General features: G+C 33.6%; 1 protein-coding gene and 1 long non-coding RNA gene across 5 annotated transcripts; one reads left to right on the top strand and one right to left on the bottom strand.

The window, feature by feature from the left end:
- Positions 1 to 406: 406 nt before the first annotated feature.
- LOC148622082 (uncharacterized) lies at positions 407 to 22,112 on the bottom strand. 4 transcript variants are annotated; one of them, XM_088571604.1, is made up of 5 exons: positions 21,918 to 22,112; positions 7,377 to 7,543; positions 4,230 to 4,450; positions 1,826 to 2,468; positions 407 to 681 (listed from the first exon to the last, which is right to left on the bottom strand). In XM_088571604.1, exons 1-5 carry the CDS (start codon positions 21,932 to 21,934, stop codon positions 476 to 478), a joined length of 1,254 nt encoding a protein of 417 aa, XP_088427730.1. In that variant the 5' UTR covers positions 21,935 to 22,112; the 3' UTR covers positions 407 to 475. The 4 variants fall into 4 exon arrangements, with proteins under 4 accessions (XP_088427730.1, XP_088427731.1, XP_088427729.1 ...); XM_088571605.1 differs by lacking the exon at positions 21,918 to 22,112 and adding an exon at positions 18,916 to 19,333; XM_088571603.1 differs by lacking the exon at positions 21,918 to 22,112 and adding an exon at positions 10,510 to 10,652.
- On the top strand, positions 4,334 to 7,239 carry LOC148622083 (uncharacterized). Its single transcript, XR_015920564.1, has 2 exons — positions 4,334 to 4,474; positions 5,965 to 7,239. It is a non-coding gene; the product is annotated as an uncharacterized LOC148622083 (long non-coding RNA).
- Positions 22,113 to 25,236: the final 3,124 nt, after the last annotated feature.

The raw sequence follows: 25,236 nt of genomic DNA, 5'->3' as shown, positions 1-25,236 counted from the left end.
TCATAAGAAAAAAACAGTATTATAATAGCAAAAACTGAAACACATTTTAAAAAAGTTTTCTCCTAATGAAATTTGCAATGTAAAATTTAAAATAAGATAAAAATTGAGGTTGAAATAGCAGATTATGCATGTAATAATTTCTGATTTTACAGCATTTTTTTTTTTTAAATTATGATATATGGTAAATGTATGACAGCAAGTTATTGCAATACATTTCAGGGGTGTTCACTTATATGGATTTTCTGTATTTTCTATGAGTTATGACCGGAAATTATGCTCTATAGATTGTGTTTATCTCCATAGTACCTTTGTTCAAATTTCGGAAAGTTTTGGATTTTACCAATCATTTCCATAGAATACTATGGAAAATATGGACTGTCATCAGGTAGTATAAACAGATCTGACATTTATTCAAAGTGAAGAAAATAATTTTAATGATAGTCATAATTGAACAACACAATAAATGACCAGTGAATTATTCCAACTGGGATGATTTGGTAGAGAAACAAGAAAACATTCTTCTGAAAGAGTTCCTTATGCTACGTGAGCGTCGTTTAGACTTGATTTTGTCTTTTGATACATTATATTTCTGTTCTTTGCCACGTTTACCTTCAGTAGGTAAACTGTCAGATTTGGTGATGTCTTCAAAATTGGCCACTGTAGGATTAGCTTCTGGGTGCACTGAAAAAGTTACCAATGCTATACATGTAAAAAAGTTAGTGACAAATGCTGTTGATTCTCTCTAATATTGATATGGTATCAGATAGTGTGCATCTCGAAGAAGACCCATAGAAAAATTATAATCTAAAGGAAAATTGAGGTAAGTTATTAAAATGAACAGCAAAATGATATTAAATAGTCAATATAAGGCTAAATACAAGTATATTGTTTTGTTTTCCAGATTCCTTTACTTAAAAAAGTTTTACTCAGTAGTAATGTTTTATTTTCAATTTTAAGAACTATGTTTATATTCATGTAAATACATGTGTTTATCTAGTAAAGTAATAATTTGAGAAGAATATTTGAATGCCTAGTTGGAGAAAGAGGTAAAATTATTATTAATAATTATAGATATTTAGACACAGAACTAATTCCTTCTGGATATCTAATTTAGTTAAGTTTAAAAACATTTCCAGTAGCTGAAGATCAGTGGTTTGATGCACCAAGGCTATGTAGATACATTGCATGTTAATTTTAGAACTTAAGTATTTTCAGCTCCTTCAAAAAAGTGTTGATTTTTCTTCAGTCATACAATATAAATAGGTATATAAAATCAATTCTGAATGTAAATTTGCACCAGGTACTGTGTACTTAGTTACAGTTACTTAAGTACATTCATAAAAAAAATCTTGTCTTGTTTTTTACAGTGATTAAACAGCAGGTTTCAGTGCTTTTTCGCTATTTAACATGTTAAATAAAGAAAATAATAAAGAATAAAACAATAGACATAGCCCAAGCATTAACCGAGTTTATGAGCCAATATCACCAACTTAATAGCTACATAAACTGTATTATATAATGAATTTCATAAGGCAATATCTCCAACTTTCTGCTAAACTTTAATTATTTTTTTGTGTTTGGAATGATGCTTTAATTCATATTCTTCAGTTATAACACACTTAATGTAGAATATTGCACCAAATATTACTTTTAGGAAGTGATAAATAGCATTAAAATGCATTAAATTGATTCCAGTTGACTGCTCCCTAGAGTGCTTTTCAATTGGAGTTATATGCACCAAAATTTCTATTATGAAATGTGAAAGAGAAATAGGTGGATAAAAATATAAATCTTTACTACACTGTACGTGTAAGAGAAAACAAACCTTTTGCAGAATGATTCAGTGGCCCATCTGTACTTTGTTCCAGCTGGCCATTTGGTTTGGTGATGGTATCTACAGCAGTATCTGTTACGTCCTTAGTCATGCTTTCCTGTTCTTTAAGAATAATGTTTTTGGCTTCATTACAAATATTTTCAACAAATTTTCCTGCAATTTTTTCAAGTTCTTCGTCTGATATATCATCACTATTTGTTTCTTTCTCTTTTTCAACAATTTCCTCATTTTTCTCCTCATCGTTCAGAATATTTTCGCCATTTTCTGAAACATTTTTCTCCCCACTGTCCATCGTTTTTGGTTCTTCGCTGTTTTGATCCACGCTGCTGGTGACATTTGTTTCCTCCTTAAGTACGACATTCTCTTCGTTTGGTGTACGTTCATCACTCACTGATAAGTCATTGTCCTCTGTTGTTTTGTTTACATTAACTTCCACTACATCAGCGTCAACGCTAGCCAACATATTTGAGGACTCAATTTTTGTTGTTTGTTCATCTGTTTGAGATTTGTTTTCTGTTGATTCCTCGCCATTTTCCTTCGATTCGTTTATACATTCAACTATTTCCTCGGAACTGTTCATCTCTGGCATCTTAATGTTTTTCAACTTCGGAGAGCTACAAACTTCCTCAATCAACTGAAAAATAGAGCCATATGGTCAGAGTGAAGGCGTTAACTCATTAACACATTGTATATAAGCGAACAAATAATACTACGACATCAAACAAATGTGAGTTAACCTCATTACTTATTATGACTCTGGTCAAATATTCACATGACCGATTAAATATGTGTTCTTATTTTTCTAAAACCATACAGTACGGTGAGCCGTATTGGAATGCGATAGCACACCGTCACACCAGCATTGGGTTGACGTAACCTTTTTAATGTCTGTCCACGATCTCATCTTGTTTACTATTTTTCATTTTACTTAGAATTATCACAGTTTCTTCTATACATATCAAAAATATTTATACTAGATATAAACGATTGTACTCTACTGTCTTTTGAAGAAAAGGTGCCATGGGGCTGATTCTTGTATTGTTATCTATAAACTTGTGAAATAAATTATATTACGTAAAATATAAATGGTAAAACACCCGAGGTGACATTTATTCCATTTTTCCTCAACATTTTTTTAAAAGGAAGCAATATTGACCAGGCAGAAAACATGATTACTTATTTGATAATAAGTGTCAAATATTTCTAACCTCTGGCAAAATAGATCATGACACTTGCTGGAATCCATTGTCCTAATTATGCCCGTCTCGCTTTAATAATTAACTCGATTGCGAGCTTAGGTAGCTTGAACAAATTTTGTTCAAACATAAGATCCTTGTAACATACAGAAAGTCAATACGGTGTGCAATATTATGATGCTTATCCTAAAAACCGTCTGAAGAGGACCTGCTTAATGAACTAAAACATTACTAGTTCATTTAAATGAACAAAATATTGTTTTAATCATACATTATAAGGAGTGACTGAAAGTAATTCAATGACATCTTTAAAGCATAAGTTCTTTTACTATGGAATGAATCAATAGTTAAATTAACTGTATGTGCACCAGTTAATTTCGGTCTTTTAGTAAGTAGAGTCACGGAGTATGTGATTGCTTCGGTTTTTTATATATATATATATTTGTCCTTATTCAAGAAGTCAAATCTTAACCTTACTTTTACACAATTAATGACCAAGACACAAACCCAAAGATGAAAAACGTTGATGTTCACTTATTGGTGTTCAGTACTTTCGAGGTAACCAAAACCCCTGCAGTGACCTTTCTGATTTCCCTTGCCTGAAATGTCATTTTCCCAATATTTTACGTAGATCTGATTACAAACTGAACAACTGTGTGATATTTTGCTTTGCTGTAATTAACTAACATAACAGGCTTCGACTAAATAGAATATTCCACTTCAAGCAGCAATTTTCTTGCAAATAGGGATAGAATCACTCCAAGATGCATTTGATAATAATGAAGAGATCTTTAGCACGGATGTATGATTATTTCCTTATTGGACTATTGTATGGCTTGAAGGTTCAAATTTAAATTTTCTCCGCATTGACGATAAATTAACTGTTCTCCTGCAGTAATGAGGATATGTAAACAAGTTCTTATTTTACAATTAACCACACACAATAATAGTATGGGAAATCCGATCCTGTGTGTAAATTTCATCTTTTTGCGTTCATTTTGTACCACATCTGTTACTTCTTTCTTTATAGTTTATCCAGCTTCTATACATATTTTAAAAACACCATATCATGCGTGGTTGGTTTTTTCCTTTTTCAATCTGTTTTCGATTAAAACCTTATAGTTAACGTAAAACTGCTTACATTGCACAGTAAAATTACCGTCAAAGACAGAACTCTACGTTACGTTCGTGTACTATACCTGATCGATAACATCGTTCACTACAGAACTGGGTTCTTCGTTGTTGTCTGCTCCCGCCTCATTAAGCATGGCATCAAACGTATTGTCTATAAACTGGTCATAATCCCTTATATCATCCTCTGATTCTTGGACCACTTTCTGGGCAGCCCGGATAATACCTAGGATATATTCCGACACAGTCTGTATACTACCGTCAGGACCTACCACACTTGGTTCTTGTTCTGAATCAAATATTGAGGATTGAGGTAAAGTAAACATTATTGTACATTGTAGTTCAAATAGCTAAAGATGTTACTAAATGAAATAATTTTACATCATACCAGCTGCTGTATCGATCCATGTTTTCAGTGTGAAAGTCATAATTACTGTAATATCCACAAGAGAAACACAAATAATCCCAGTTTCGAAAAAAATCATTATACAACCGCACAGATGTTTTAGACCGGATCTGGTTGTTGTTAAAGTCACCCAAGTTTTCCCATGTCATGCGCGTCTTGCTTGTATTTTTTAACATAATAACGTTTTTGCTTTAAACAAGTCTGGCAAAAACGATTTACTTCAACCCTAAGTATGAAACTGCAGGGGAAAGTAGACGCAATCGTCAATCTACCAAAATAAAACGGAGCTAAAATAATATGTCAATTAAATGTAGAAATATGCTTGATGGCAATCAGGCTTTATACCCAGATGGGGTACATAAAATAGCTTTTACATAGCCTTAACTAAACGAAGTTTTTTGAGTGTGATAAAAATTTTAGAACAAGGATAGTATCACGAATACACCACGATTGGGTTATAATAAGCATGCATTGAATTGAATCTGACAAAATACGTACAAGGTGTAGCCAGAGACATATTAATGTTTCTGCATGGTGTGGCACACGAAGGGAGAAAGCAAAACGCAGAGATTTTATTGCATCAGTCAAGGACAGAAATATATTTTACCTAGTTACCACTGATACACTGAATTACGGAGCCCTGTTAGTCTCACAGATATAAGAGATTGTAATTTAAAAAAGTCCAGCGCTGAAGATTTAAAGTCCAGCGCTGTAGATTCAAAGTTCAGCGCTGAAGATTTAAAGTCCAGCGCTGGAGATTCAAAGTCCAGCGTTGTAGATTCAAAATCCAGCGCTGTAGATTAAAAGTCCAGCGCTGTAGATTCAAAGTCCAGCGCTGAAGATTTAAAGTCCAGCGCTGTAGATTCAAAGTCCAGCGCTGAAGATTTAAAGTCCAGCGCTGGAGATTCAAAGTCCAGCGTTGTAGATTCAAAATCCAGCGCTGTAGATTAAAAGTCCAGCGCTAATGATTTGTTTAAAGTCCAGCTCTGTAGATTCAGTCCAGCGCTGAAGATTTAAAGTCCAGCGCTGAAGATTTAAAGTCCAGCGCTGAAGATTTAAAGTCCAGCGCTGTAGATTAAAAGTCCAGCGCTGATGATTTGTTTAAAGTCCATCGCTGTAGATTCAAAGTCCAGCGCTGAAGATTTAAAGAATTGTTGAAAAAATGTACAAGATACCCTCAGAATGCAGGATTTGAGGTTGAACAATTCAAATTTTTCTAGGGAGTGAGGCCATGATCCTCATCGGTGATCCTGTCAAGAAATGGTTTTTTTTTGGCGGGGGGGGGGGTGCCCTTACCTAAAACTCTGGATCCGCCACTGTCAACTGACTTCTCTAAATAACAATAGATGGTCACATGGGAGTTTAATACTTATAATAGCTTTTTAGTTGTTTTTTAGATGTATTGAGTATATATGAGGCAAAAAGACCAACTGAGAATCGTGACGTGCAACCCATTGCCTGATTCCTAAACAGAATGGAACTGAACAGAAAAAAACAGTTTCTCGCTAAAATTAGTCATACCAGCTCTACCTTATTCCATGAAAATGTCAGAATAGCCAAATGACTTCCTATTTTAAAATGGAGCTTCTATCTTTATTAGAGTGAGCTAATTAAGACATAATAATGTTATAACGTTATAAAATGCAACAGATTTGTGTTGCCATGTTTTTGGCTTTCTCTCCAGACAATATACTATTTCAGTAGTATTACGAATCATGCTTATTTTCAATTATTGGAATGTCCATTCATCTTCGATATTCACAAAAATGTCTTCTTCGAAGACAAGAAACTAAACGTATATGAAATTTATAACCAGTAAGCTCCGACTTTTGTACTGTTTTGTACTGGCATTCAGCATTAAGTCTAAGGTGACGACCATTTGATAATGGGTGGGGTGGGGGGGCTTGGAAGATATTTATTATCACCACACTTTTCAATATTTATTTTTCACATTATTTAAAAGACCTAAATATTTATTTAAAATAACGTCTGTGTCAAATATTTATTTTGAAATTCTTCAAAGCCCCACCCCCCAAAAAAACCAAATGGTCGCCCCAAATACAACGACACGTCCCCTAATAAAACGTGTTGTGTCGACACAACATCTAAAACGTCCTAGTTTTCTAAGGTTAAGCTATACTTCTTAAATGTATTTATTTTTTTAAGTAGTCTTTTTCCCAAACTCTCTAATAATATGGTTGTTATCTTATTGTAATATATACGCTTTTATTCACATGGTTGTTATCTTACTATAATAGATACGTTTTTATTCAAGTAACATGGTTGTTATCTTACTGTAATAGATACTTTCTTATTCAAGGAACATGGTTGTTATCTTACTGTATTAGTTACGTTTTTATTCAAGAAACATGGTTGTTATCTTACTGTAATAGATACGTTTTTATTCATGAAACATGGTTGTTATCTTACTGTAATAGATACTTTCTTATTCGAGTAATTTGGTTCTTATCTTACTGTAATAGATACTTTCTTATTCAAGTAACATGGTTGTTATCTTACTGTAATAGATACGTTTTATTCAAGTAACATGGTTGTTATCTTACTGTGATAGATACGTTTTTATTTAAGTAACATGGCTGTTATTTTACTGTTATAGATACGTTTTTATTCACATGGTTGTTATTTTACTGTAATAGATACGTTTTTATTCACATGGTTGTTATCTTACTGTAATAGATACGTTTTTATTCACATGGTTGTTATTTTACTGTAATAGATACGTTTTTATTCATGATTGTATATCTGATTCAACACTCTTGTTATTACGAAGATGACAAAGATATGTTACCACTAGCCACAAAAGTGGACAGGAAATTTTTGTTGTTTGAATCTAATGTTGGTAGGGCATTGTCCACTGTTTCCTTTGTTACAATGGTCTGTGCTCTCTTCACTATCCTGATAATATACTCAGGAATCTCTATGTACTCCCCGTCAAAATACAAGAGGGACATGGTACTACAAAGAGAAAAAAAGTAAGTCAAAATACAGGAGTGACTTGGTACTAAAATGAAAAAAGCTGTTAAAATGCAGGAGAGACGTGGTACTGAGAAACATCACAATACGTATGTGGCATGGTACCAAAATGAGAAAAAAAAGCTTCGCAGAGCGCAGCATGATACGACCGCAACTGTAGAATTATGTTCAGTTAGGGCAAGCGTTGGCACGATATTAGTTTTTGACACTTTTTCAAAGTTGGACCAAATTTTTTTTTATAAAAAGTTGATTATTTTGGGATGTGGTCCCTTTGATCTATTATAACTTGAAAACCGTCAGAGATGTCTGAAATATGATTGAAAAATGCAAGGAGGGATTTTTAAAAGGAATCCATTTGAAATTCAAACGCAGACGAAATACTAAAAAGTCGATTTTTTGGAGTGTGACCCTTTTGATTACATTGGAACTCAAAAATCGAAAGAGATATCCGAAATCTGATTGAAAAATATAGGCAGGAATTTTTATATGAAATCCAATTAAAACTTTTTAGGTGGCCCGATTTTATTCCCTCTACCTCATATAACAAAACTTCAAAACAGAATTTCAAAAGAAACAGATTGACATATGAATTACAAAAATAATCAGATCAACGATAAATCTTTTCTATCATTATAATTATAACACCACTTCTGGCCTCTTATTTCCAAAAGGGGAAAGGTAAAAACCTACAAAAATTATAAAACCGTCAAAATATGAACCAGATAAGGAAACAGACTGAACAACTGGCAATGAATATTCTGTATGTATTCTGTATGACTGTTCAATGCTAACTAATGATTTCATGTAAACTCGTAATTTCAGTACTGTACATTCTTATATGAATGGCATAATTATATAATACTTCAGCACTTTATGCTGCTGATCAGTGCCGTAGAACCGTCAATTCTAGCTTCATAGGAGATCAAAATGTACTATACGTATATATGTGTTCTACGTGTGAATTTTACTTGTATGAGAGCGAGAAGTTTACATTAAAAGATGAAATGATCCGTTAGCATTGAACTTTCTGTAATAAAGCTGAGAAGCGTCTAGTTTTCGGGGTTTTTTTTGTTGTTTTTTTTAGAAACATTCGGGTCATCACATTACGGTTACGAAGTCACCCGATTTTAAATAGAGCATTTCGGAATTTCATCTAAAGTTTGCCGATTGACGAATAGTGCGTCACAAAACAAATTTCAAATTTCAGAAGTAAAGTCGTTACATATAAAACTTTTAAAACGTTCTAAAATGTCAAGTATAAATAATTTTCGCAAAAGGGAATACTATAAATTATAAGATCCCAGGTCTCGAACAAAATATATTGACTGTCTAAATAATCATAGACAGTTACGGGTGCTTATAACATTTTGTTATATATTGCTTATCTATAATATGGGTAATTAATCCTCGTATCGAACTATATTTCTTCGAAGTTATTTTGGAGATCATTCAGTGGTTACTAGATGTTTGTGTTGGCGTCCAGGTCAGATGTACACACTTGCCGGTGGCGTGATTGAACTATTAAGGTCAAATTGTTTGAAAGTGCACGCTAAGCGTGCGTCGTTTCATTGACAGAGCTATGTTAGTCTAAACGTCATTCTGCAACTGTTGCTTTCATTTGTGTTGGATGGATTTTCTTTTATGGTCATTTGCATATTTCATTCAACTATTTTCATCAATGGCGGATGGATTTTTCTTCTTTTTCTTCAAAAATACAATTGAAATAAATATAATATTTATTTAACGCTCACCAAATTGGGTCGCCCGTGCGACACCCGATAAGGTAGTCAAGGTTGTTAAAAACACCCTCACTCAATCATTTTTCTTCATTTGCATAGTATTGATTCGGTCATTTGGACGAATGATTTTATCCAATCACGAATGGTCAACACAACATAAAATCGTAAAAACTTATTTTGTTAGTAATGTCTTTTTAACTATGAACCAAGTCCATACATAGAGAAAATCACTGATGATGGGAGTTAAGTTTAGTAGACAAATGAATTCGCCTGGATGTTGAAAGCAAGCCAGTGGCATAGAATATTTGACGATTAGCAACTTCGAAGACTTCAGTCTTTGATTTTGTTGTTGTTCTTTCACTTGTTCGGTAGAAACGTGAAACTTTTGATAGTTTCATTTCGGAATCACTTGTTTTCCTACATAGTGTACATGTATGTCTTATTTGAAGAAATCGAGGTGGTAACAAGAATGATTGTGTCCTTCCTACCGCACACTAATTATTCTGTATGTAAACGAATCATCCGTAGAATACATACTCTTTTTAGTAGTTTAGTTATGTGAACTTCCAAAAGTAATTTTTTATTGTCAAAGGTCGTACTGATTTCAGTTGTGATATGAAATCAACCCAAACTTACAAACGATACATGAAATTATATGATGTTTCGAAACGCGTCATCGGTGCTCGTTCGTCTAGTAGGTCAACCGTTGAAAAATAAAACCTAATTAATATAACAAGGAACTCGAGCAAAAGAATCAAACAAGTCTGTGTATGAGGCTTAATCGTATATAGACCCCAATCAGTATAAAGGAGTCTTCAATTTCTCTTCGAACTTACAGTGAACCCATAAAGTGTCAATTTATGGCATATGACGGTTTTGACTGTTAAGAATGGTTTATTTTTGGATAATCATCAGAAAATAAAAATAATGGCACCAGAGGGGATGATCTATCATTTGATGCTATGGACAACCATGTTAATCAAATGCACGTGTATCAAGAAACCGTGTTACCAATATTCCAATCGTTAGTTTTAGTATGATTTTAGGCTTTGCCAAATAAGGACGAAGCTGTTTGTGCTCAATTACAATTATGCACCGTTATGTTGTTATAAAGCTGATGTCTCGACAAGTGGGAATATGTAAAAATTCCTAGAACACATGATGGGCGTCTGCGTTAAAACAATCACATCCATCATCGTAACTACTCACGTCAATTTTGAGCCGTCCATGTTTTGGTCGAGGATCTATACATAATTATGTTAGACGTCACTGACGCTCCGTCCTATATGAAATTAGGCTGTGCCTATGAGGGACGGAGCTACATGTATTTGTAGTCAAATGACAACGGAAATATGCCGGATCTCCTATAACGCACGATGTTCGTCTGCGTTAAAAGTTCAAACAATCCTAACTGCTGATGTCACTTTCCTTAAAAAAAATGTCACTTCCGACAGAAAGATGTTTTGACAGAGAATACACAAATGTATTTACGTCGCTGAACGACCCAATAGAGAAATGTGCATATAAGACACGGATGTTCCAATCACCCCTAAAATTCCAAATATAATACACATCGTGCTTCAAAGTATTCTACAGCCGCATGCCAATTTTCAAATCATTCCTTTGACTGGTCAGTAAAACTAAATACCTCGAACTATTAATACGTACAATAGCACTGCAACGAACGAATACCCTATTTTTTTCAAGTACAAAATCAAATATCAGTTTTGGTCAACGTTCAATTGTTAATAATGTAACACTTCAGCATGCTCCAGGCAATATCAATGCATTTTGAAAAATAAGCTTCTAAGATTCCTTTACTGCAAACAATAAATCAAAACACTCTGACTTTCACGACTTACAGTCCCCCCTGTGACTACGCTGACACTACATATCGATAATCATACAGAATTCATACTTACTCGTCATGAAATGTATACAGATAATTGTTTTGCGAAACGCGTATCACATTTATTTAAATTTGACTTTCAAATAATATTTGAAACAAAAATACTATTGGTTTTTTTTTTTTTCATGTTGAAATAGGTTTTAAAAAATGTAAAAGCAGACGTGCATATTAGTTACAGATCTATATATGCAATTGACAAAAAGTATTCTTGTTGTTACAACAGAGAACAATTAGTAACAATAATCATTTTGTTTTGTCGGCCAGTATAGTTACAGTTTCTGTAGCATGCTCAGAAGAATATTCTATAACGTTACTGGTTACATATAGACGCTATAAACTGTGATATGACTTATAACCAAAGACACCTTTCCTGTCAAACGGTCCTTTTTTTTTAACACGGTCACATGTTTCATATGTAATTTATGCATAAGGAAGGTCGCACTGTCCTATACAAGACATAAAAAGTAGAAAAAAGGTTAAACTTAATGAAGCATATGACCAAACTAGCAATGTGGTGAATGAAAAGGACCAGATTTCAAAGACCCAATATAGACTACAATTAATATCACTACATATGAGAAATAGGCGTTTAATTCAACACAATCAATTAAGTTAAAGAAAAGGTATCATGTGATAACTTTGATGGGCTTTTTGTTTCCATTTTCCCATAACTATTGATGTTTTCTGGTAACCCTTTGGTACCTGTGTATATGTCTGATGCAATTATTTCTTTCCTTCGAAATTCTGATGCCGTGTAAAAGAGATAGCTAATTACTAACAAACATCACTTACTGTATCGTACCTGCTGATATCAGTTAAGCAAAGAAATATTGTACTGCCTTTTTCCATTGACAAAACTATCAATCAGTATACAGCCAACGCTGTGCAATGTCAACGTGACAATTTCTAGTCTACATTGTAACAAATACCTGATGTATATAGGTGTAAGGTTTTTTTAGTGAATTTGAGCGAACCCCTATCATAAGTCGCTTTATGCATTTTTTAAGTCATCAATTATTCTGCTCTGGTGACCTATATCTCCCACCTCACAAAATACTTCACGAACAGACTATTCTTACAAAAAATATTGAATGAACAGGCCTTACTTTTTTAAAAAATATAGTTTTAACAAAAAAAGTTCATAAATACAAATAACTTTTAAGGAAAGACAAAAGAGTAATGTTAACTATGCTGGTTTGGCAATATTTATTTGAGTTAAACAAATAAATACAGAGCAAGATAACGGCAAGCTTGCACAACAGTTCTGAAACTTGGTGAATGAAAATTACAACAAGGAGAATGCAGTCAAACGTAATTGTTATCCTAATTAAGGAAAATTGGGCAAGTTCAATCAGCCGACAGATGTGTAGCAGTAAACAAACCAGATTCATACATGATGCAAACCATTGCAAAGATGACGGGCTGAATTGGTCACACTCTGAGGAATTCCCCGACTAATATCATCAGACAAGGTGTAAAACCACTATTAATTAAAAGTCCCATTACTTTCTACATGTGTATGTTGAATTAAGCAATTTTTAACGTCACAACCTTTATGAAGTTTTATTTTTTTTTCAAAGACTCCCTAATAAAAATTGCAGCATACTTTTAATGGCTTTTAAGAAAGAACGGTGAGGTTAAAGTAGACAAGTACTATAAATGCTTCTTTCGTTTTGGTAACTTGACAAATCAATGAACCTAAGATCTAGGCTCTAAAATTCTTTTTCTGTACATCAGAATTAGAAACTGTTGTATTCAATGTGTACCTGGTCAGATAAGCTATCAGATGATAACCAGTTTGCATATACCGGCTAAATCACGAAAAAGAATATACAATGCTACATAGGGACTACTTTGTTTTTACGGACTACTTTCTGTTTTGTGCAGGCGACTGGTTCTCCTTAATAGTGGTACGAATTGGGCACTTCAGTGGCTGGACAGGTCGCGGTATAAACAGTATGACCGGTGAAAACATTTTGGTTGTCCCAGGAGGTAAAATGTCGGATAATTTGAGTTAAAACATCTACGACCGACGCAACATTATTCAACACATAACAATTATAATGATCTATGATGATTCTAGCACTTATTCTTAGTGATGCCCCCCTGGTTGTTATGCATATATATTCACACGAGATTATTTTCTATAAATCAAATTTCCGACAATTAATGGACGCTCATTTTGATCACCCGCATAAAAATATTATCCATTTAGAACATGGACATGATGACTGCTAAACAGACACGTGTATGTGTAACTCAAGTAAGAGTTTAAAAGAAGTACAGATAAACCGATTAACATGAAACTATCACTCGATTGTTCACATATTATTACAACAAATAAGAAGTTTTTATCAATCCAATAATACAAGACGCTAGTATCTGAAAACATCGGTGTATCCATAGTAACCATTATAGGACTGGTACAAAATCTCTAGATCCACTATTAATTTGCTTTATAAACAATGATATATAGTCAAAACTTCCTACCACGCAGAAAAAAGCACCGGTACATTAAGTGATGCCACAAACAAAGCACTATCAATCCACGTCATCATGGCTTAAATAGTCACTCAGTATCGAGGTCTTCAACGTGGAAACCCGCAGCATTGAGTAAAATACAGTTCCAAAATAAATATGCAGTGGTATAACATTTTGAACTATTATTACGAACAAGACAACACAATACACATATACTTAAGACTTACTGTTTATGGTCACGCATATATGTACAATGCTGCAATAGATTTCGGGTTTTTCTTAATCCCTCTTAAGCTTGCACTTGAAAAACACATTTACATTTATAAACACACGTTGGCATTAATTTTGAAAATGATTATAAGTTTCATACTTATTTTTGCCAAGACCAACTGAACTTTTCGATAGTTTAACCTTCAGCGAACAACCTTATTTCAACTTACACCATTGCGCTACATGTAATATACTGCAATTAAAAATTTAGAGTGCAAACAAGTGAAACCAAAGTTTATAAAGGTAATAACTATCTATTGGATAAAAAAACTATGGTATATATTTTCATGTATCTATCGACCTCTTAATGAAGCGAATAACATCTTTACCCTAAAGAAATCTAAAAAAAAAAAACCCAAGAACTTCTAACTGCCGTTACTCAACGTTTGTGGGGCATGAGAAGGCATTCGATCATATTTGGCAAGATAGATTACAAATAAAAAAACTTCGAAAAATTGGAATATGACGAGGAAAAAACTTCGAATGTTTAGTACAAAGCCACTATAGGGCGCTTGAGATACCGAACATTTGTAAACCTAGAATTCCAAACTAAAAGGTTTCGGTCAGGGAAGTGTGCATGTGTCTGTCTGTCTGTTATCTACGACCTATTACAACAACTCTATGACTCAAATTGTGGCCTTCTTATTAAATACATATGTACTTACATAAATATTCTCAGCAATTTTCTTGCTCTATTTATGAGTTGAACAAAACGGTGATTCAGAACTGCGGTCACTTTTCGACATTGTCCTCAAATAAACTGAGACTAAAATACTGCACACCAAGAAGCAAGTTTCTCTTTTTGACCCAGAAAAGACACTTGCAGAAGAAAGACTTAGGAGACAAGTAATCAAAAGTATGATCAAGTGACTCACGCTGGAACTTAACTAGACAGCACTGGTAAAACTCACAACAGAACTGATCAAGCCTGCAAGAAACTCAAGCGCAATATACAATAGTATTAACCCAGATGAAATGTACAACCGTTTGCATTGGAAAACGGCAATATTCCCAACTGCAATATACGCCTGTGATAAACTGTCTCGGAAAGACTCCAACAATCCAGTAACCTGGGATTCTGGACAGTGGACGTATCGATTAACTTGAATTACTCTTTCTCATAAAATTATACAAAGCTTCCTTCAACAAAAACACACATATCTTTAAAACTTTACGCTTTGGTAAAATACTAAATGGTGGTTATATACCGAAACCTTTCTAACATCCAGTTTGAATGAAACTGTGGCAATATTTTCTTGGAAACTTCTTTTTAAAAACCTGCATACCAAATAAAAACTATTGTCGAAAATTGTTTCACTTAGCTACACACTTGACGTTGTTCTTTCAACATCACCTATAGTCGGCGTCACATAAATAACATACTGTTAAAATTTGAATAAAAATATTTTCTACGACTTTATTGACACCTACCGTCGTTTAAATTGTCTTAAATGACTTGCTCATTCGTTTAGCCAAACGGCTTCTCCCTAAACATTGAATCGTTAAATTCCGGTCAGATTTTAATTCTAGGTGGCAATATTTACATTGTAAAAAGTCGGCCATGTTTACAGTGATCGGGTTGCTAGGAGATGTTGTTTACGTTTAAATGGTTTGTCCAAAAACCGAAGAACCCAGAATGCAATTCGGCGTTATTTCGGATATCTCGGATTTATTTTACGCGAACAACGTATAATACCGAGAAGTTGATCAAGCAGACGATTGTCACCGGAGTTCGACGGGAACTTACGCACTTCGTTTGTAAACAAATCGTCCCGTAAAAACCAACATGGCGGATATTAGTATGGGATTTTCCCGTAAGGATTTGTTACGCATGATTTAAGCTAATCAGCGACTTGTTTTTGAGAAGCTGTTTGGCTAAACGAATGAGCAAGTCATTTAAGACAATTTAAACGACGGTTGGTGTCAATAAAGTCGTAGAAAATATTTTTATTCAAATTTTAACAGTATGTTATTTATGTGACGCCGAGTATAGTACTCGATCGTTGTTATAAAATTAACTTGTTTATCTAACTTTAATTCAAAATAACGGAAAAGCTTTCTTTCTAACCTTTCTAGGTTCATGATCAATCAATGGTGGCCAGTTTACCATATGTAGACTTAATATGTAGCAGAATTTGTAGATCATCTACTTGTAATTCTAAATGGTGTATAACGACTCGATAATAAGACAAATGCAATTGTTACCTCTTTCCGGTCAAAGATTCTGCTTATCTCTTCTCATTATACTTCTTCGGCTTTTCGGTGGCATTATTGGCTTTGTTAACAAATACATTCAACTGATTTATATAATACATATATAAAGTTGCATGTTCAAAACACACAAGGGATTTCTGGTCGTTTTATTCAAAATGGATATAATTTAGTCAATAATAATTCACTTGCAAAATCATTAGTAACTTGAGAAGAATGTATAAAATCTATGAGGTCACAACAGTGTCAGGTTGTATATATATACATACATGTATGTCGTGCCAATCTTCATCAAATTGAGGTAATAAAACAACGATTGAAACAGCTGAATATTTTCCGAAAATTTTATATGAAAATGCAGTTTACATATAACTGCATATACATGTGTTTGTCAAACAGATTGTTTTTTTTCTAAGTATATACTTTAAATTGGTACACTATTTGTGATTTACATCAGAGGTACACTATGCTGTTACAGCGGTTCTTTTTAACATAAAAGTCGTTCCCAGAACTTTACATTTCTGGAAACATGACTATCCAATATAACCGAGAATCCAATATTCTTAACGTCCAATTAGGCTGACACATGGAAATATAATTGACAAGTATAATATCTTCCTACGATTTGATTAATTTACTAGACGAACACGTGGAAAATCAAAATGCATCTTTTATCTACTAAGTAATTTGCACATTATTCAGCTAATTGTAAATGCCCTGCTACAAAGGATCGTTATTTTGTTACCAGCAACTCAGTCAGTCAAAGGAATGCAGTAAACAAATACCCAGGCTTTCTAGCCGGCAACTATTAAAAGACAATCCAATTCTAGATCCTAAGAAAGCCCTCCGAATACGCCAATCCACTTTGTGCGTCAATCATAAGGCGCACAAACCAATTGGTTAAATCGCGAGGGTGCAACACTGTCGGTTCGAAGCATTTATTTAGGATCTATAATGCGCAGCATAACGAAATTTTACTTGAATGATTGGTACAATGTACTTTTCCAACTCGAATTTCCAAAAAATGTACATTCGACCCCAACACACACAGGCAATTGTAGCAAACAAGAGGACAAAAGTACATGTAAGAGTTACTGCTGTCATCTATAACTGAATTCGTATGCCTTAGGGAAAAAAATATCACCAATATCGTGTGTGGTTCAAAGGTCGATTCAGTCTAATCTTTCCTATTTTTCTGGCATACCCTCATCGAAAATTTTAAATAACAAATCATTTGTAAACAATTAAAGAAGATAGATGCAGGAGATACAGGAGAAAACGATAATTTACGTCTTTCTAGACAATCTGTATCATAAAACTTAATTGTTCCATTTGTAGCCAATAGTTAACTGTGCAATCAATTCAAAAGAAATTGACCAACATGGTTAATTGAATGTAATAATTATACTAGTACAATAATCGATGATAACTAGTCGATTAACACTTATGTCCAAAAGACTCTAAATTTAAAGACCCTTATATCTCAAATAACATGTGTATAGTTTGCATTTCAAAAGCAATTATATGGCCATAGAGGCAATGACGTTTTTTTTAGAATGATACGAAAAGTATAGTGAACTAAGATCAGCGTTGGCAAACAAAAAAAATGTATTAATTGGCATCGTCTAAGCCCAGTGCTATGTATTATGTTTTCCATACATATATCCGTTATTAGTTGCCACCACACTATTCAGTTCGCCTTAAAATTACTAGCACTGATGGAATATTCACTACCAGGAAAAAGTTTTGCTGAAGATAGATCAAAGGTCAAACATGTACAGATCTTTGAGGGGGGTGCATCAAATGTCATGCATGAATTTATGTTGTTATGCTTAGCATTGGTTATGTATTCTTCGGTAATTTATAGTAAGGTTATTTGACAATGGTGTAAATCAAAATACAAGCTTTCAAGATATATTTTTACTAAGAGTCCTACGTATGTATATATATATTTTTTATATTTGACAACAAATGACTTCAGTTGACATAGTTTACATGTTAATTCTTCCTGTGTAACACAAAGAATGTGTATAGCTAGTGATTAACCATCTGAGACCATAATACTTACGTCAATAAATATTTAACTTTTACACTAGCATACAATGAACGAGTTGGGCATTTATACGAATTCAGATGTGCATTTATAAACCTAAGCTAGGCTAGATTGTGTAAAAACAATCAGCATATCGGACGACGACCCCACATTAAACTACAGGCACAGTGTAACAGCCATTGGCAGTATAATGACTAAGCTAATGAATTCAAAGCGATTTGATACACGTTAAGTGTAACATTATGTACAAATACTACGAACGAACTTGCAGTGGAAAATAAACCAGATGTACATCACAGAAGTACTTAAGAGCCACGTGAAGATCAAAAGAGTTCTTTCATATCCGTCTAAAAACTTGTATGATTTTATGTTACTTAAAGCCGTGATGTTAATATCAAAATACCTACAAAAATGTGCTATAAATATTTTAAATAATGCCGAGTCTAGAAGAAAACAGAACCGACATATTGTGGCTACGGTATAATATTGTGGCTACGGTTATGTGTAAGTATTGTGTGATTTTTCCACTCGTAGGATCAACAATCTTGGTTTCTACCAATTCACAGACGGTCCGATACAGTCCTTCAAGGCGACAACAGACTCAATTTTAGAAAAAAAACTTAATAACAAAAACAATAAAATAAAATAAAATAAAATACTGAAAAAGAATGAAACTAATCATTTAACTTACACGTTCGTGAACGAAGAACCAGATAATTCCTACGAAATATGCCAGCATCAAGCTGCAAATGATGGCACCATAAATATGAACCAGTATAGAACAAACTTCCGCGTGTAATGATTTAAACAGGTACAGTATAATCACAACTCGATCATCATCAATAACACTCGGGGAAACCTTCAATCAGTGACGTTTATCTTATCTGTCCATGGCAAGGAGAAATCCCAATCTGACCTTCCTTTCCCAGTTGATTTGATTCTGTTTCGATTAAAAAGTAATGTTTCAAGTTAAAATTCAATCAAACGAAAATTCCCACAATCACTCAAAGCCAAAGGTGGAGAAGAAATAATACACTCTAATCCGCATAATGTATAAATAAAATAACGTACAACGAATATGGATATGTAACACGACGTGCTAGATTAAATTTAAACCTCATGTTGATCTATTAGTGGAGAACAGTATTGTACACCATTATTACTTGCGTGTAATTACCTGCGGCATTCATTTGTTATGCAGTGGGTGCTTTATTAACATATGCTTTCACAATTAAACATCCCACAATGATTGAAATACTTACATGTTTGTTTCCATATTTATGTATAAGCAACTGTCATGCGTCGAAGTCAAGTAAGTACAAAATGAGAAAATCAAAACGAAATTCGATAAACTGCTGAGTGGTGTTGATACTAATTATTATGTAGGCCATTGACAAAACATAATTAAATGATTACATAAGATTTAACTGTCTGAAGATATCGAATATAGATACACCCCAAATGTCGACACTTTAAATGTACGCACGAAGGTATACACGCAGTGGCTTTGTGTTTAATAGAATGTGTACATGTGTACTTTATGCTAACATCGAAGGCTTATTTTTATTAACTTAATTGACTATTTTCACGTAAATCAGAAGTAGAGAAAGCCAAACCGAAATAAGACAAAAGGGGATTATTTATAATCACGTTGGTTTCCTTCTCCTTGTAATGCAACCTTGTGGTATTGCTTTGGTATTGCCTTTCCTCAAAATGAGTGTACATAATTGGAAGTTGAGGTTAATGTGCACACATCGAATTTTTGTGGATGGGTAAAATTAAACATATGGTACGTTTAATGCCTTCTTTAATTAGGAATAAAACAGAAATTACAACCAAACATTATACTTGTCTTTTTTTCCAATTTTCATTGTACTCAAGTTGCAATTCGTTAACACCGAGTTGCACTAAATTAACAAAATTGTCCAACCCTGGACGCTGATTCGATACTGTAACCCAACCATTATATTAGGGACATACCTATACTTTTGAGTTATTGCGAAAATTTAAAACTTTAAACCTAAAGATGGTAAAAAAACTAGTACTTTACGACTTATTTTCCCTAGTCTTGAATATGGAAATCATTAACTCTTATTAGTTTGTGTACTTTTCCTAGAATCTGCCGACGTTTCACAGAAAAAAACAGACTTTTCACCAACCGATATAAAATCGTTATAACAGGAAAAGAAAAGACCTCCTAAATTTCGGTTTCACCAGGATATGATACAGTCCTTCAATAAATTGAACTAGAATTTCTCTTAGGAAGAAGACAAAAAAAACCAAGTGATTACACGGTGCTGTATTAAAAAAAACTCGCCTGAATATAGCTGAAATATTGCTGCTCGGGCGTTAAACCCCAACAATCAATCAACCGTATTCAGAAACCTAGAGTAAGGATGGTATTTACATGTTATATAACCATCCAGTTTCTAATACAATAGTAATTTTAAGTATCTCAGCTTTCCACACTTTGTTGCACTATTATACCATGATTTACAACTTTTAAAGCAGATTTAATATGAAAAAAAGTAAAAAAAAAACGGAACTGACAGATAAGAACAATATCAACTCTATCATTTGTCAGAGTTCATATTATTGTGTATATACTAATCTTGTATGGAAGAAATAAAGTTGAATCTTCTTCCAACATCGGTATTCGGTATTTAGGAGGAAGAACAACCCTGATACTGGTGCAGTGACAAGAAAATCATTAATGTTCTCGGTTTTCGTAGGTACAGTAGACAGGAAGATGTGTTGTTTGCATCTTATAGCGAATTGAAGTGACTTCGCGGAAGGTATACAGAACTAGACATTGCTCTGGGCATTCCAGGGCATTTCATTTATATCGAATAGTTTGTTCTTTTCTTGAAAAAGAAGTACATTTTTGCTATGTTGAATGAGGCCCACACTCTCATTCAAAATAGGTCAATTTATTATACAAGGCGAGTATGATTAAAGTTATTGAATTGTAACATGTCATGTTACAAGTTATAAAGTGTAATTTCCTGTGTAGGGTTTTATATGTCTCATGTTGCGTTAACAACGTTGACAGAAGCGGTTACATGGTACGCAGATCAAATTATCTTGCATGGTTTCCTTTTAAAATAGGAACGGAAAATTGTGTTAACTGCGTTGAATGGAAGCCAATCATACAATATTGATATTGTGTCGTACATCACACAATAATGGTCTTTTTTTTTGCCATGTTCTTTGAACGCGGTTATGACCGGTTTATATTTGCTTATTACCATTAGACACATTTTTTGTTACACAGTGCTGTTCTGCTTAACAGCGTAATTTGGTAAATTAAATAGTGGAAAATAAAACCTTTAATACAACAGAATTAATGTATTATTTGCGAATCGTATTGAATAACTGTAGAAAGCTAAAATCGATGTATGATGGGAAATTTCTTTTGCACGTATTTTCAATGGGGTTTTAAATGATGCATTTCAGTAATTTTTTCATGTTGGTCAGTGATACCATGTATATAATCATTCTGAAATGTAAATATCAAACTAAGAAATTTTAATACGTTCTATTTATATATATAAATATATTGTCAACAAAGTTGCAAGCGCTCGCGGGGTTCCAGTGTTATCACCAAAACACAAGTGACCTCGCAGTTGCAACATTGATAAATGTTACTATACGTAACAAAATAAATAAATCAGCCAAACCAAAAGTACCTACCTTATGACAAATTTCATCTCTTCCCTGGTTTGTCATAACTATAATTCTCCGTCTCGGCCATATCATTCACCAGAACCATAAAACAGCGGTATTGTCCTGTCTGATAAGTATGTAATATCGATTTGCCGGTCCGTAAAGGTATCCAATCTCAATTTAATTGTCTTATAACTCTATCTGAGGACCAAATCAATTCTTATACGGCGATATTATTAACTTTATTTGATCTGATAAACTTAACCGGAAATTTTAGGCGGTCTTTCGTTGTACGAGACCCGTGGTATTTTAACAAGCTTGCTCATAGAGGCAGAAGGATGACTATATAAGCTTATTCCATCAGTTAGCTTAACGACAAAATAATTATCGTCACTAAGGGAATTAAACAGTGCCACTTCCCAGCTTAAATATAGCCTTATTATGTTTATATCGTACGTGTGGAGAAACCAGTTATACAAATGATACACTGACATTTGCAGTGCTACAAGAGTGTAATATTTCTACTTTATCTGAAACCTGGAAGGTGGATATTGTTCTTGTAATTTGGTCTATCAGATTCGTGTGATGTACTTAGTAAGGTCATGAAGTTAACCCCAAAACTGCATATAGACGGTGACAACCAGGTTATACTATGGAACATCTCATGAAGACGTCAAAATAAAATGAGTAATAGTCAATAAACTGCGCAGACAGTATAAAGCTTCGCAGGAAGAAAGTTCCTCACCTTCTATATTACAGTATTGCAAAAAAATAGTCACTATACTATAGTATATAGAGTGGTTAGAAAAGACAAGTACGTTTTTTTCCCATTCTAAGCCGGTAATTAAAATTGCACGTGACTCTTTAATCAGCGGGTTTCCCCGCCATTTCCGAGTGATTTCATGGGAGAAACCTATTCTCCTTCAGCCTATGCTTGATTAAAAAACAAATCACGAAAACTCCATTTTTATTATGGTTTTACCATGTGCTGGCCATTTACGTCGCATTGTTTTATCGCTCGGGGTTAATTCACGACATAAATGGCTAGCCCGTGGTAAAACAATGATAAAATGGAGTTACTGCGTTTCATGTCGATTCTATTAGACTAGTTACTTCATGTTTTTGAATAGACGCAGCCTATGTGTTGAGCGAAATGTTAATCATGTGTTCATCACTTTTTTACCATGTCTGTGGTCTAAAGAGCTTTGAAGCACGTCATATTAGAATTTAAGTTATCTTTAAACTCTCTATGGTAAAATTAATAAAGATTTTACCATGCTCGCTAAAGCTCAGACGATGAATATTTTTAATTTTACCATCCTGAATGGAGAAATAATTTAAACCACTTATTACTGAAGAAGAATCTGTATCTAAATACTATTTGTATTAAACAGAAAATTTGCATGAAGAAACTGACGTGAAATAGAACACCTAAAAACCATCACAAAACCTACAATTTGGCAGACAAATGGAAGCAACCATGTTAGAATTGAGACTCTTGTTAAGATGGAATGATTTAACAAGTATAAAAAGATTAAAAAATAACTTGAGATCACATTATTGTATGAGTTATATGAAGTGATGTGGTGGAGAAAAATGGTGTATAGAAAAAACACAATGCATGCTAAGCTATATAGTATTAATGATTGATTGTTGTAATTAATGCCGTTTTGGCGACTAGGGCCATATCACGGCAAGAGAATTAAACAAACTGGAAACATTAAAAATGAGGTCGAAGTGTCTTCATGAAAGAATGAAATTAAAACAAAATGCTATTTACTTATAAAAAAGGTAAGTTAAAGGTAAATTTGAGACATAAAAAAGAGAAACATTACTTCAATCAATGTTAAAATATTAAAAAATCAAAAAAAGTATAAAAAATTGAATTTATTATAAACCGATGTCTTCCAAGAAATCGATAATGTTTTTGATAAAACGGTCTCGAACAAATCAAACATATTGTCGCAGTCAAAATAATTTTGCCTGGTGTTGACAAAATCCACACAATCCTGAAGAACATGTTTGATAGAGAAAGATCAATTGCATGGGATACACTCAGTTCGAGAATCACCGTCAAGCAAATGGCCATGTGTAGGTGTAGAATGTCCAATTCGACATCTAGTCATGACCACTTGCTCTTTGCGGTTGCCGATTGCAGATTTATGAACGCCTAGAACGGATTTTATAGAATGGAGCTTTTTATGTTCAAGACAGTCCCATCGATTTTGCCACGTCTTCAAAACATATTTCCTTATACAGGGTTTAAAATCAGTGTATGGTACATTTATGTCCTGTATTATTTAATTTACATGTAATGCCTTTTTGGCAGCCCTGTCTACAATTGAATTCCTCTGAATGCCCACATGACTGGGTACCCAGAGGAAAACAATTTCTTTATATAATTCCTTAAGTTGATGAATTAAACAAAGGATTTGTAAGATAAGAGTGTTTTTCAGTTTGTGACTCTTTATTGCCAAAAGACAGCTTTAGAGTCAGAACAAATAATAAACTGTGAGAGATTAGAATAAGTAATCAATTTAAATGTTAACAGGGTAGCTCGAGCTTCAGCTGAGTAGGTAGTAGCGTTTGATAGCAACCGTTCAGTTGCAGTTCTGTCACCAAAAACAGCAACACAAGCAACGCTATCTGCATCTTTTGAGCAATTAGTATACACTGCTGAAAAGCCTGGATTATAACCTTTTAGTTCAGAAAATTTTTGTCGTAAGAAGAGTAAAGGATTGGTTTCAGACTTTTTTATACTCACATAAATAAAAAATTAAACAAGTGTGTGAAAGCCCCTATAGAGGGCATTTCGAAACAACAACATTGGTTTCAAGATGAATTTCAATATTTTAAAAAACAAACCCATGTATACGATACACTCTCTTTTTTCCTCTTGTAAGATAATTACGGAGCCTTGATAAAGACATGCAAAAAAAAAGAAATATTTACTACCATGTTTATGCAGAATGTGGGGTCATAGGGGCCTGAGATCATTAGTCATATACATAAAACCACCGAATCGTCCTAAAACGTTGATCAACGATTTTTTTGCCATGGATTAAAGTTAAAACAAAATTTTAGAACAATTTTGGCCATTAATGTATCATACACAATAAAGAATGAGTTAGGGCACTACAATAGTAGCCTTTTGGTCTAGTTTGCAGGCTGACTCTTTGTTGTAATTGTTGCATATGAAAGGCTCAAAAAGATATTTGTTTGCACTTTTTTTTACTAATATCTTGAAATCATAAGTAACTTACTGTTGGCAAAATGATCCTTTTGATAAGATCTACAAAATTTTCTGGTCAGTTAAGAAGGCGTTTGTAAATCAAAAATAATTTCC

This window comes from Perna viridis, chromosome 3 (assembly GCF_037379345.1).
Source record: "Perna viridis isolate PV_CMFRI_1.1 ecotype Kerala chromosome 3, ASM3737934v1, whole genome shotgun sequence".
Lineage (NCBI taxonomy): Eukaryota > Metazoa > Mollusca > Bivalvia > Mytilida > Mytilidae > Perna > Perna viridis.
The sequence above is the reverse complement of the archived record's forward strand: the minus strand, read 5'-3'. Positions and strand labels throughout refer to the sequence as shown.

What these genes read in the sequence shown, in the direction of transcription:
- LOC148622082 (XM_088571603.1), bottom strand. Translation starts at nt 10,529, where the DNA reads ATGGACGGCTCAAAATTGAC. An exon ending in GTCCACTTTTGTGGCTAGTG is followed by an intron (nt 4,451 to 7,376) that starts GTAACATATCTT and finishes TATTTGATTCAG; the next exon opens with AACAAGAACCAAGTGTGGTA. An exon ending in TGAACGATGTTATCGATCAG is followed by an intron (nt 2,469 to 4,229) that starts GTATAGTACACG and finishes TCTATTTTTCAG; the next exon opens with TTGATTGAGGAAGTTTGTAG.